The sequence below is a fragment of the Vipera berus genome (assembly GCF_964194415.1).
Source record: "Vipera berus genome assembly, chromosome: 5".
NCBI classification, from domain to species: domain Eukaryota; kingdom Metazoa; phylum Chordata; class Lepidosauria; order Squamata; family Viperidae; genus Vipera; species Vipera berus.
In genome coordinates, this window is record NC_138207.1 from 48877724 (window position 1) to 48892503 (window position 14780).

Genomic DNA, 14780 nt, shown 5'->3' on the forward strand with positions numbered 1-14780 from the left:
GGTATCTTTCGGAAAGAAAGGAAGCTTCTTCATCCTGCCTTCTCATTGCATTTAAGTTAACCCTTTCCTTTATTTTATTCTACTTTATTGTTTTGCCCAGTCAAGGTTATATGTTTATTTGGTATTTGACATATCCTGCCTTCAGGAGCTCCAGGTGGTGCAGATGCTTCTCCCACCTGTTTTTTCCTCACCAGAGCAACCTTGTGGAGTATATTGGACTAAGAGAAAAAGACTGGCCCAATATTGCCCAGTGAGCTTCTCTGATTGAGTGAGGACGAAACCTCAGATTTCCCTGCTCCTAGTGTAGCAACTTTAAATACTATGCCAGGCTACCTGTCATAACAGCTTTGGGCTCCTCTGGGCTAAAGCATAACAAAATTAAAATTATTTTTTTGGGGGGAAAAAAACCAACTGTGACAAGTTTGATGCGTATATTGATTGCCACACTGATTTAATAGCTTTCACTTCCCATTGAGAATGCGAGAAATCGTTTGAGATAAGAATTCCTTGTAAATAACTTCCTCACTATTTACGCCACAAAACAGAAGTCCCCAGGGGTTTTTTTGGCTAGAAGCTATCCCAGTTTGAATAGATTTAAAACTAAATGAATGCCGTCAAGTAGGCTGTTTATTTCAATGTAGCAAGCTGAATTTATCTACTAGACAAACTTTTACATTTTTGGAAAACTCCCAGGGACACAGTGATCTACTATAAACAAAAATAAGCATCTCACCATGTTTTAGAAATCGTAACATGTGGGGTCAAGAATCCCACAGCGTGAAGTATATCTTGTAGGCAGTAGCAGTTAATTCCAGGCAACAAATACTCTTTTCTCATAGGAACTTAGCCTAGAAAAGAGATTTGGAGACTGAATTTGTTCTGAAGGGAGCAGACTTATCGTTTTGAAAATTTCACATTAAACTGTGATAATTTTCCCCTCCAGGTTCCTGTAGACTCAATTTCATTGAGGGCCACATCAGCATTGCGGTTGCCCTCAGGGGGCCGGGTGGGTGTGGCCTGGATGGGCATGGCCTACTGGGGGCATGTCTAAAGTGCATATGGCCTACTGGGTGGGCGTGGCCAGCTCTACATTGTTCGCATCAAGGGTGCCTATGGGGGCCTGGGCAGGAGTGGGACAGATCTGAGGGTCTCTGGCAGGAGGAGGGTCTCTGGGCCAGGGCCAAGGCAGTGGGAGCCGTTCCCTCACTGTTTCCAGGATGGCTTCGCGGGCCGCATGAAACCACTTCATGGGCCAGATCTGGCCCCCGGGCCTTGTGTTTGACATGTCTGCTGTAGTTGATGATGAATTGAAGATACAGGAGACTTGATAAAACTCAGTTTTCTACCATTGTGTCCTTAATGACACTGATCCTGGCCCCATGTTTTTTTATTTATTTTTTTAAAAATGAAGTTATTCATTTAGCAGATAGTATACAATGACAAGGAAATTGATACGTGCTAGACAAACAATGCGCTTCAGACAGCCTAAATTGCTAGATCATTCTGTTCAACGCTTGCACACCTATCCTTAGTGCACCGCAGGGGGCAAACTAGCTTACACTAGCTGAGTTGCAGTACTCAGGTTGCTGGCTCTTCTGGGCTCTTCCACCAGCCTCACCTCGCCTCGCAATGCCTCGCATCTGGTTAGGTCCAGCGCTGGCTTCTCTCCATACACATGAACGCAACCCTGTACTTTTTTGAAAGCGCAGGTCTAACCAGTTGCTTAATGACTGTTTGAAGTTAGGATGGACTTTAAAAAAAGCTACTTATAACTTATCCTGAAAGTTACAATTGTTGCGCCATTACCACCACCACCACCACTCCAAAATCACGTGACCACATTTCAGGCTCAGGTGACTGGCCCACATTTACAACTGGTTGCAGTATACTGCAGACACATGGGTCCCAATTGGTGACATTTTTTGCCATCTTCCTCCAGAAAGCAACAAATAAAGCCTATTGGAAATGCTGAATTTGCTTAACAACTATGTGATATATTCGTTTAAGTTTACTGTGACTATCAGTATCCTGAAGAGCAAAACTTAAGTGAGATTTTAGCTCTAGGTGCTTGAAGCATGGGGTGTTTGGAATCAGCCTGGCAAGGGCTGCTTTGCAGAGGGACAGTGGCAGGCAGCCTTCTGTTCTCAAGCTGGGTGAAAAAGATCCATCCCAAAATGAATCCCAACAGACCGTTTTCAGTCAGCCATCAGGAAGCAGAGAGACGCCTGTGACAGTGGTTTGCAAGCTTCCCTGCCAGCTTCCCTGTTGATTTTCTGAGGATGCTGGCTGGGAAGATTGCAAATAGCAATCACGTGATCACAGAGTGGTTGGAAACTTGTCATAAGTGCAAACCAATTGCCAAGAGACCAAATCACAATAATGTGACTACAAGGGGAACCGATAATCAGAATGTAAAATCTGGGTTGTAAGTATCCTGAGTTAGGCCCATCATACTTTTGCACAGTCACTAAGCCACCAGTCTTTAGTCGAGGACTACCTGTAAGCTGGGATGAGTGAATTTAAAATTCTTAATAATTTACAAAAGTATATTGCAGAAACTTTTAAGTAATTCATAGTAGTTTTCTGATCATGCTTAGTGGGGCCTTGTTTATTGGGAAATAGCAACATTCCTGCTGCCTCATGATCTTTTAAATCTCTGCAATGAATCATGTAACTGTATCTTTAAACAGCAATGGTATATTACTGGAAATTGTGACTAATGACTGTGTCAAAAATATAGAACTTTGTTTAAAAAAGATGTCAGCAATTGAACTTCTGCAATTGGTAGAGAATATTCGTTTACGTAAGTCTGAAAGGACTCTGAGTGGTATATAAAGTTGAATCTGAATAATGTTAAAACCAAAAAATAATCATAAGCAAACATAACCCCCAAATAATATATTTTAATGGGTAGTGCAATAAATTATTTTCTTTTTAAATGTTTGCTTTAATCAAAATATGCACCCACAGAAATCTTGAATAATATATGTGCCTTTCTCCATATCCTCATGTACAAATATGTTTTATTTTATTTGATGCATAGAGAACAATTGTCAGAAAATTCTAAAAAAATCATAAGTAAGCATTAATGGTGATGTTTTAAACTTTTCTCAAGGAGACTGTAAAATAAAATTAAGAGAACATTTAGTAACAAAGATATACTTCTAGTCAATAGTTTTCTTATGTACATTATCTAGGGCTTTTTTTTCTCATTGAACGCTCAGAACGGCGTTCCGGCACAAAAAAGCTGCCTCTATTGGCTTTGGAAAGCCTATTGCAGTCTTGGCTCTTTTTTATGACTCATGGACTTCAACTCCCAGAAATCCTGAGCCAGCCACGCTGAGGGGAAAGAGAGAGGTTTCCAAGCTGAGCCATGCTGGCTCAGGAATTCTGGGAGTTGAAGTCCTTGAGTCATAAAAGAGCCAAGTTTGCCTACCCTGCAGTAGATGACATTGAAATTATTTACAAGGTTACTTCTTTAGGAACTAAACTTTTAGAATCTAAAACAGCTAATTCAAAAAAGCCAACAGAAAAGAACCTCACATTTTTCATCTGCTTCTGTCTTTTTGAAGGTAAAATTAGATAACAAAATAATATATTTCCTATGTTAACATCTCTTCAATGAAATCAATAAATAAGGAAAGAAATGAGAAACATTTTTCTCAATGTAATATGTCTAATTTAGCTTTTGCTAGAAAAAAAATAGTATCTTTTGTAAATACTCGTGAAAATATTTTGAATTTATAAACATCTATTACAACTAAACTACTTTAAACAATTCTTAAGAACGAAATATTCTTAATTTGGACTTTACTTTTACTGTTTGGACTGTTGTGTGTTTTGAAAAATAGATTATTTAGAATCTAGTTATGTTGCACTTCAGTCTTTAAATAATTAACCTAGTATATATAACAATATATGATGTTTTCCATGGTGAGCTTAACATCAATAACAACATTTATTAAAAAGGCTAAAATAATTTCTGGTGGTATTATCTGTACATTAAAATTTTGTTTAGTCACAATCTTTCACTTTTCACATTCTGAGCAAGCAGTAGTCATGTATCCTAGCAAAAAAATGTTACATATGTGCATAAGCATGGTCAGTAGTATATGCCTTTTTAAAAATATCAAACATGCAAAGAAACAAAAATAAGTCCAAAATATCTGTATTACATCCAGAAATGCCAACTTTGCAACCAATATTTCTCATCCATAACTATGGCCCCCTAAGGATACCTGCATACATGCAATGCTTCTCTGGGATCAGTAACGCAGCAGGGATTGCTTTTTCCTTCCAATAACATATACCTAAAAACAGTTTATTGCATTTGGCAATTGTACTTAAAAAAAATCTCATTGTCAACTAATATAATTCATTTAATTTGAAATAAAGTGAAAAATTGATTTAAATTGTTTTATTAAAACAAATTAATGGCAATTCTTTTATAAGAAGTTGCTTCAAACAAAATGGGTTTGACATGCCTGCTCTAGATAGCTGAATGCTCCAAAATAAATTCTAGACCAGGCCTGTACGTGTATCCTACCAAGCACCCTTGGACAGAGCACAGACTTTTTTAAAAATAATAATAATAATAAAATCACCACCACTGGCCTGAAAATCATGTTGCCTAGTGCCTCCATAGCTTACCATGACCACGAGATGCTCCTCTAGTCACCAAATCATTGATTAGCCCACCAGCATTCTTTTGCAGACCACAAAGATTTTTAATTTATCAGTATGGGCCTTTCCCTTCTACAAGTTGCACAGACCTCTTCTAGATTTTCCTCTTGCCTTTCCGAGTTAACTCCTTGGTCTGTCACTGAGCAAGAATTGACTTTGTAGGGAAGCATATTATCATTTGATGCATATTTAACATATGTTCTACCTTTATTTACCGATTATATAATATTTGTATGCAATCCACATGGCGAGGTTTGGGGCAACTTACAACAGAAAAAAATATATTTTTAAAATCAGAAGATTAAAACATAAATGCATGGCTTTTTTTCTCGTGGAACTCTCAGAATGGCATTCTGGCACATTTTTTGCACACACACAAAAAAGCTTTTGCACAAGCTATGCTACTCCCTCTATTGGCTTTGAAAAACCGATAGGAATTGCTGCTGAGCACGCCAAAAGACCTGGCCGGCAAACGTTGCACCGGCAAGTTGTCTGCAGCGAAGGCGAGTTGGCAGGAACTTTGCATTACTCCCTGCTGCCCAACTACACCATCTCAACTAGGTAAGTAAGAGAGGACAAGGAGTGGGAGGTGGATTCTGTGGAGTCCATGTGCACTCCTTCCTTGTGTTCACCCATGACAGCCAGGCTGGTGGCCTACCCAGTGCTGGACCTGCGCCACCATCGCCTCGCCCTGCACGCCTAAGTGGCCGCCTGCACAGCCCCGCCATATAGAGCGGGCCCTGCTGCTCCCACAGCACCAGCCGCACCGGCTCCGGCCCCAGGGAAAAGCCCTCCACCAACACCCCTCGCAACCGTGACTGCAGCAGCGCCACCACCCCCCGCCTCCTGCACCCGCCAAGATGAGAGTTCTGGCACCTTTTTTTTTTTAGAAAAAAAGCTCTGACATTATCAAACGTTCATAGAAAATTTTATGTTTTTGAACATCATACAACTGAGTTTGAAGTAAAATCATATACAAATGATGAACGTGTTATTGCTAAAATGTATAAACTTTTGTTGAAATAGGAGATAGAAGAAAAGTGAAAGAATGTATGATAAAATAGGCTAACAATTGACTAAAATATATACAAATAGATCACTGGGAAAATATGTAATTGCAAATATCAAAATTTACATTATGTTCTAGTGTTAAAGAGATTTTTTTATAAAATAATGTACTGTTTGTATTTGTAACCAGAAAAATTTGTTTGAATATATGAAAGGAAATGTAAACATGAAAAGACATTTTATCAGGTCTGATGCAAAAAAGCCAAAAAAAAACTTTGGATAGAAATAAATACATTAATTCAGAAGATTTTTAAAGACTCATGCACAGTTGAAACCAGACTTTTCTTTTGGAATCATTGAACAGACACCTAGAAAAAGCATGGGACTTGTGTTTATACATGAAAACTGTAACAAGATTATTATACAATATACAAATTAGGTGGAGAATTGTGTTTTAATATATTGTGCAAGGGGCGGAGATTTCAGATTCCAGCTTGTTGTCAAGTTTCCCACGTATGGGCTTTTCAAGTGACTCTGAGGCATTGTTAACCTTAAAAGTCCTTTATTAGCCTAATACACCGGCAAATGCTTGCTCAAAGGAAGCTGGAATATGAAATCTCCGCCCCTTGCACAATATATTAAAACACAATTCTCCACCTTTCTAATTTTGTCATTAATCATATTCTCCAATTAATTTAAAGAATTTCCCTTCCGTTAGAAAACCTGCCAAGGTCTTATCTTCTTTAGTTAGAGATGGCCTTGAAGGTGCAATCCTACTCATCCCCCCTCCCAACCTTAAACTAAATCTCTTAAAGCAATACACAAGTTTAACATGAAATGGCTACTTCTTCATCTCTTGTCAAGCAATAACATTCGATGTTAGCAGCGTTGACACAGTGCAGTGGTTGATAAAAATGGTTGATAAAAATGATGTAACTTGCAGAGATGGCAAAATTAACTTCCTTGATTAGAGAAAAGTCAATGTCTACATTTATGGTTGATTAGAAACCCCTGTTAGGTTTTTTTGTATGAAGCAAAATGCACATGACTAGTGGTTTTGATTATTAAAAAAATGTATAATAGAAAAAAATGAACTTTTTTGTAATTATAAAGGGAGTCAAATTATATTTGCTGCAAAGGAAATTGTAAGCTTTCTTACTTTTGGCACTTTTGTTTCGTTGAAAGAAAAATCAGGTCCAATTCTAAGCTAGGAGTAAATAAAATGGAGGCTAAGACGCTGGAAATAAAAATGGAAGCTGTTTAGGAAAGAAGGTTAATTGATGAGCAGAACCAGCAACAGCATGTGTTTCTGGAATAGTTGACCAAATGGAGTTGAGAAGTGGGCTTTGTATTTGAGGTGACTGTTCAGTGCAGTGTATTTTGACCTGAGCTTGAGTGTACCCTTTTGGTATTCTAATGGTGGTGGGTTAATCCTATTATGTCCTAAAGATCATGTCCTGTCCTTGGAGCTGGGTGGGGGAATGTAGATTTTAGGAGTCCTTGTTTTTCTAATCCCTTCAGCTCCAGCCTTCCTGGCCTCAGTCTTCCTGAATGGATTATCAAATCTGCATTTCTAAAAGCTAGCCTCCTCAGTTTCTGTTTGAGGCAGAGACTAGGGCTGGTTTCTGCCTCCCTTAAGATTTTTTCCTCTATTTCTCTTTCATGGGAAATATTCTATCCTGCCTTTTTTTAATATTCCCTAAAATAATTCGTTCTCCTGGGGGGTAGGGTGTTCTGACTCCCTGCAGTCTTTTTCTCATTTTCTTTGTTTTTTCTGTATTAGTTTGTGTTAATTTTTATGTTCTTTTAATTTTGGGAGGATAAAAGTTACAGAAAAAAGAGAATACATTACTTTAAATACAGAATTAAGCTGCCTCAAATTTGGTCTGGAGATAAGACTGTGTTATGGGGCCATGCTCTTTAAAATTGTTATTGGGAGGGGGTCTTCATGTCTTCCTGCTAAGGGAATGTTGATACACCTTGTATATCCATTAGATTAGTATCTTAAACTTTTTTCAACCAAGTTTATACTTCATGATTTATTCATGTTTTTAAGTAAACTAAACTACCGTACTTAAATCAAGACCTGAAATTGAAAAACAATATAAGAGGGAACTTCCCATACTCTGGTTAAAATGTATTCTGTATTTCTAGACTTGGGAGTTGTGAGGCTTCTAGACCAGTATATGACAGGCAAGAACAGCTGTTGGTTTAAGAGAAGCACAAAAATATTGCTACACCTCTGCTTTAAAGGCTCAGCAGAGTTAAATTTAGATCACTTTCATATCTATACTGCTTTGAAATTTGATGTATTCTGTTGCTAATGCAAACACTGTTTTATTCATATAAAATAGAGAAGAACTTGAAATAGATTTAGAATTTTCTTTTGAATAATTTATATCACTCCTGATGAAAATAGTGAACGGGGTGTTTTTATTTATTCAGCAGTGTATTGAAAAACAGAAGTCTTGCTGTATTTGAACCCATGACTTAATCATTGAGCATTGAATCTAGTTCAGAGGTAGCCTTGTCATGCTCACTCTTCTACTAATCTCCAAGCATCCATGTCTGTTTTCATTATTCTAGTATGCTTTCAAATTTTTAAAAAAGGGGGATACTCATTTATGTCAGTGCAAATCCATTTCCTCTGTCAAGCGCTGCAGAATCGGAGGGGGTTGCAACATGGGGAAAGGGTTAATCTTTTCGTTCATACAATTTTCCTTCCCCCTCCCCAGTTTGTTCTTACACAGCAAGTAAGCTCACTAGGGGGGAAAAACCTGTGAGCATATTGATGTTTCCATAGGTCACTTCACCACATAGTGTGAAGGAAGAAAAGAGGATTGGCTGGAGTGAAATAAGTGTATTTTATGTCATTTTAAAAACACTACTTGGGCACTTCGGTTTTCCAGTGTCCTGTAGTATTAGTATGAACATCACATATCCCTCTCCTTTTTGAGAGACATATTACTACACAGTACTCCAAATTTCATTTTGATACATTTTAAAAAGCATGCTTGAAAGGCTTATTTAAAAAAAATCCACATTTATTATTTTTGTGTTGATTTTGATGGAACAGATCTTCTATTGAAAATTAAATAAATGAAAAATATTAATAATTAGAAAATTCCATACAAATTTTATGCAAATCTGTATCCTTGAGGGTTTTATTTAGAATTCTATTGACATCCTTGTGAATTTCTGTTGGCATTACCAGTCAGGCTAATATATAGAGAATATATCGTGTGTCCCCAAAAATAAGACCTGGTATATTTTTTTGCCTCCAAAAGAGGCACCAGGTCTTACTTTCAGGGGATGTCTTACCCGCTTACCTTAGGACCGGTGCAGTCAGGCCTCCCACACCCCTGTTGCACTGCTGCTCTGGTCCTTCTCTGGCTGCTTGCAGCTGCACGTCCCGTGGCGCATCGTGCCACTCATGCCACAAGACCGTGTGGCTCATGCCAGTTGCGTTGCTGCCGCCACTTGCAACATGAGGCCACAAGGCTCATCGCGCTGCTACTGCTGTTTGCGATAGGAGGCTGCGTAGCTGCTGCCACCACTTGCTAGCAGGTGCAGTTGGCAGGACAAGCCTCACGGCCTCCTGCTGTGAGTGGCAATACCGGCTCGATTACTGCAGCTTCTTGCTGTGACTGGCAGCAGCAGCAGCGCGATGCACCATGTGTCATGCAGCTGCAAGCAGCCGCAGAAGAACTTGGGCAACAGTGCGACAGGTGTCAGGGCGTGTCCCCTACCCCACAGCTTGATTTTTACGCGTGCGCCTCGCCCCCAAAATCCCTAGTTTTGGGGTAGGGCTTATATTGGGTGTATGTGTAAAAATCAAACTAGGGCTTATTTTTGGGCAAACACAGTAGTATATGTATGCGAAGAGGTTTGTTAGTACTTAAACAGCATTCCTAAAATTCTGCAAAAAATTAACAGAGCCAGTTTTTCTAAAACTGTATTATGCTTTCCTCCTTCTCACTCAGTCATTCAGTTCAGGGGCATTTTTTCTAGCATAATTTTTTGCCACAATATAGACTTTAGCTTGCAGGTAGCTTTTGAAATTGGGCTGAAAGCTTCAGACTGTCCACTCCAGGTTCGATATGATTTAAGATATATTTCTTTATCAGCTACCTTGAGCATCAGATGGCCAGCTAGGCCCCAAAATTGTGTTTCCACTTTTCTGCCTCAAGCCCTAGATGTCAGGGTAGAGAGCATTGTTGTTTTTAATATTTCTGGTTTTGGTAAAACTGTTTCCAGGTGTTCTAGAGAATAGATATATATTTTCATGATGTATTGGTCCTGAAAACATGTTCCAGGTTGTTCAAATATTACTTTCCTTTAAAAATAATGAGAGAGAAAAGTCATTTTGAGTAGTCATTAATACTTAATCCAAGCATTTGGTTTTAAATGTTTTTCATTTCCTAAGTACTGTGTATTTTTTCTAGGTAGTAGGCCTCTTTGAATTGTTAATCAGCAGCTGTCTAAAGAGTTTGTTTTTTTTCCCCTGGGCAGTGCTGCTAGTGATGTCACTTCCCCCTTGGCAAACGGAGGATAGCTCTGTTGTTTCTGAAATTGGTTTCTGGGAGGGGAAAGAGAGAGAGTGAGAGCGTGTCATGTCCTGGGACCCTGTTTATTTAACATTCCCAGCTAAGGAAAACCCTACTTTAAAAAAGATTGTGCATGCAGTCTTTCTGTATCAGATGAAGAAATGAGTATGCGGTTTTTGAAATTTCTTTGTTTACACTCTTAGCTTGGATTATGAGTTTGCAAAATGCCTTTCCTTTTGGGCCTGCGACAGGTAACTTGTTTTTGGATTCTTGTTTTTTACTGGTTAGGCGTGGAGAATAAGAAGTTTTGCTGGTTTTTAAAGCTACCGGGCTTCCTTGTCAAGTGAGTTGCCGATTCAAAATTCACTTTGATCATATTTCCAGTGGGTGTGTTAGAGAGGAAAAAGATATTTATGTCACAACACTGAAAAATCCTGAAGATTGAAAAACTTTTTTTAAGAATCAGAGTCAGCATAAAAATGTGTTCTCCCTTTCAAATATTTCTAAATCTCTTCTAAATTTGAGTTGTTTGTAAGATTTTGTTTACAGTTTTCCTGTAAATAAAACAAAAATTACTTTCAGAGTTAAGGTATGCTTTTAAAATATTTGTGAAGTTTGTCTTTTTAAAATACCAAATTAATTGATTCCTAGTCGGCATCGAACACTGCCAGCTTACTCTTCTTGATGCAGAATTTTGTAGAGTAAATTTAGTAAATGACAGCTTAGGAATTATCCTGTCCTTTAATTAATATTGCTCATTTGTTGTAAAAACAGTAATGATTCTTGCATATTTCATTTAACCTGTATTTATTTTGTAAAAAAAAATAAATCAAGTGATGTTTGATGTGGTGAACCTTAAATGTTTTGTTATCTAAAATATTTACTACCAGCAAATTATTTGATAAAAATTTATAGATGCCTAGTTTTTAAAACACAAATAATTAAAGTAAGAATTATCTGTTCTTCTGCAAGGATTACCTGAAGCATGGCATTCACATTGTTTTTAAATTATTTATACTATTTTCTGTAAAAATAAGATTATGGAAATTTTAATATGGTAATGACAGACCATTTTGTATTACATATTAAGTCTTGTATCAGCAAATTAGATCCCTAGAAAATATATGGGAGATAAACTTGGTGACCTCTGAATACTTTCATATCAGATGCACCTCCTAAAAGGAAATGTGGATACCTTCTGCTTATGTGTTCTGTTCAGTTCTATTACTGGTAAAAAAGATTCAATATCTGAAACAAGTTTACTTGCCTATTTTTGGTGTTTCTGCATTTAATTTTATTGTGTGGCTTAATATTTGCACCAGCTTTTTGTTCACTAAATCTTGCAGCTTTTTACCAGAAATCTAGGTAAATTTGCTGTATTACCCAGCAGCTTTGTACATATTTTCCCCTCCTTGTTCTTTGTGCTCTATTCGTCCACCTTTTTTTCTAACTATGTAGTTATATTTCTTATTCTGTTCTTTTTTATTGTTTATTTTATTGCCCTATTTCCTTATTTCTGTTCATACTCATTTCATTTCTTCCTTTTGATTGTTGTAAGCCACTTAGAGTAGCCCCATGGCAAGATAGGCAGCAAATAAATTTAACAAATAACAAGTGGTCCCTATTTTTCTACTTGCATTTTTACATGGTTTCGAACTGCTAGGTTGGCAGAAGCTGGGACGAGTAACAGGCGCTCACTCTATTACGCGGCACTCGGGCGTCCTAACCCACTGAGCCACCACGTCCCTTAGAAGAGAATTAGACATCCCCAAATGCCTAAGTGTTATTGGAAATAACTAAGTTTCAACAAAGCAGATAGAGCTGCAGTCAAAAGGACTAACAAGAAAGTGACCAGATATAATGCATTTTCTTTTACAATTTTTTTCTCAAGATATCTTCAGATTTATTTAGCAATGTAATACTAATTTAATTTCTTAACCCGAAAAAGCTATTGATATATAGTGTAAAGCAAGTGATGCTAGGGGTTTTTGTTCTTTTTTTTTACAATTTCAGTCAGTTCTTGTGCTTTATGAGATCAGCCATTAGGTTGTTAAAAATATGTAAACTTGCTAAATTAATGTTTTACTGAAATATGTGATATGTTCTCTTTATCTGAAATTGGGAAATAGAGTAGGCCAATAGGAACAGTTATATTTTAGTAGTGTTTCATTAGCTAATATTTAATACGTAACACTAAAGCTTTTATTTCTCATCTAAACGACATCATACACAAATTCTTTTATTAAACAGAGGCAGGTAATTTTCTCAGTTTTTAAAAGGTTCTCTGCTGCCAGTATCCCAGAGGTGGCAAGAGGCAAGGGAGTAATGCAGTGATTTAACTAATGGGTTTTTGTTCTTTATGTCATTTGGCATCTTAAACCAGCCAAGCGCCAGTTAACTAGTGATTAAAATTTGAGAAAGGAAAGTAAAAATATTTCCAGCTAAAAATGGGCCATTTGCTATAGAACCTGAATACTGCTTTTCTGGGAAGCCCTGGAGGTTACAGAAAAGGGCCTCCAGGGTGCACGTATTACCCATTTCTGAACCAAGGTTCAACAGAAACCTGATCCTGCTTTTTTTAAAAGGAAAGTACAATTGAATGTGAAAATGTTTTGACCTATTATTTAAATGTACTTTTAAAACTAACATTAGCTTTTCAAACAACATAACATGGCATAAGTTCAGACTGTCCTTATTCTACAAGGATTTCTACAGAAAATATCTCACTTATCAATCAACATAAACCATAGTATATGAAATCTGTAATTAGTAGTTTGAGAACAGCTTCTTCTTGAGCACTGTAGAGGACTGTAGAGCTCGTTAGGGATTTAGTTGAGGGTGAGCATGCGGACCTGCCCCTTCATGGATTACTGCCTTGTCGTGGCGAAGGGGCTTGCGTAATTCAATGAAGCTATGAGCTATGCCGTGCAGGGCCACCCAAGACGGAAAGGTCATAGCAGAGAGTTCTGACAAAACGTGATCCACTGGAGAAGGAAATGGCAACCCACTCCAGTATCTTTGCCATGAAAACCCTATGGACAGTACCAAAAGGCAAAACGATATGACGCTGGAAGATGAGCCCCTCAGGTCGGAAGGCGTTCAATATGCTACTGGGGAAGAGCAGAGGGCTAGTACTAGTAGCACCAGAAAGAATGAAGCGACTGGGCCAAAGCCGAAAGGACGCTCAGCTGTGGATGTGTCTGGTGGTGAAAGGAAAGTCCGATGCTGTAAAGATTTTTTCTCCATAGGAACCTGGAATGTAAGATCCATGAATCAAGGAAAGCTGGACGTGGTCAAACAAGAGATGACAAGACTGAACATCGACATCTTAGGCATCAGTGAACTAAAATGGACAGGAATGGGTGAATTTAATTCAGATGACCATCAGGTATACTACTGCGGGCAAGAATCCCTCAGAAGAAATGGAGTAGCCTTCATAGTCAACAAAAGAGTAGGAAAAGCAATACTGGGATACAATCCTCAAAATGACAGAATGATCTCAGTTCGAATCCAAGGCAAACCATTCAATATCACAGTAGTCCAAGTCTATGCCCCAACCACCAGTGCTGAAGAGGATGAAATTGACCGGTTCTATGAAGCCCTACAGCACCTTATAGAACTAACACCAAAAAACGATGTCCTTATCATCATGGGGGATTGGAATGCTAAAGTAGGAAGCCAAAAGATAACTGGAATAACAGGCAAGTTTGGCCTTGGAGTACAAAATGAAGCAGGGCACAGGCTGATAGAATTTTGTCAAGAGAATACGATGGTCATAGCAAACACTCTTTTCCAACAACCCAAGAGACGGCTCTACACATGGACATCACCAGACGGTCAACACAGAAATCAGATTGACTATATGCTCTGCAGCCAAAGATGGAGAAGCTCTATACAGTCAGTAAAAACAAGACCAGGAGCTGACTGTGGCTCAGACCATGAGCTTCTCCTTGCAAAGTTTAGGCTTAAACTGAAGAAAGTAGGGAAAAGCACTAGGCCACTCAGGTATGAATTAAATCATATCCCTGTCGAATATACAGTAGAGGTGACAAATAGATTTAAGGAATTAGATCTGATAGACAGAGTGCCTGAAGAACTATGGACAGAGGTTCGCGACATTGTACAACAGGTAGCAACCAAAACCATCCCAAAGAAAAAGAAATGCAAGAAAGCAAAATGGCTGTCTGAGGAAGCTTTGCAAATAGCTGAGGAAAGGAGGGAAGCGAAAGGCAAGGGAGAAAAAGAAAGATACGCCCAATTGAATGCAGAATTCCAGAGAATAGCTAGAAGAGATAAGAATGCCTTCTTAAATGAACAGTGCAAAGAAATAGAAGAAAACAATAGAATAGGGAGGACCAGAGATCTTTTCAAGAAAATTGGAGAGATGAAGGGAACGTTTCATGCAAAAATGGGCATGATAAAGGACCAAAATGGCAGGGACCTAACAGAGGCAGAAGAGATTAAGAAGAGGTGGCAAAATTACACAGAAGAACTATACAAGAATGAGCTTAACGTCCCTGATAATCACAATGAGGTGGTCAC

General features: G+C 38.2%; 1 protein-coding gene across 2 annotated transcripts in view; it reads left to right on the forward strand.

The window, feature by feature from the left end:
- WBP1L (WW domain binding protein 1 like) overlaps positions 1-14780 on the forward strand; it is a 47780-nt gene that overhangs the window by 12754 nt on the left and 20246 nt on the right. The window contains exon 1 of one of the 2 annotated variants that reach the window (XM_081330054.1): positions 10258-10489. The exons of the other annotated variant lie outside the window; for it this stretch is intronic. Within the exon in view, the coding sequence (XP_081186180.1) occupies positions 10463-10489 (27 nt within the window). The 5' untranslated portion in view covers positions 10258-10462. Of the gene's footprint in view, positions 1-10257; positions 10490-14780 lie in introns of those variants that run through there. 2 annotated transcript variants of the gene reach the window in all.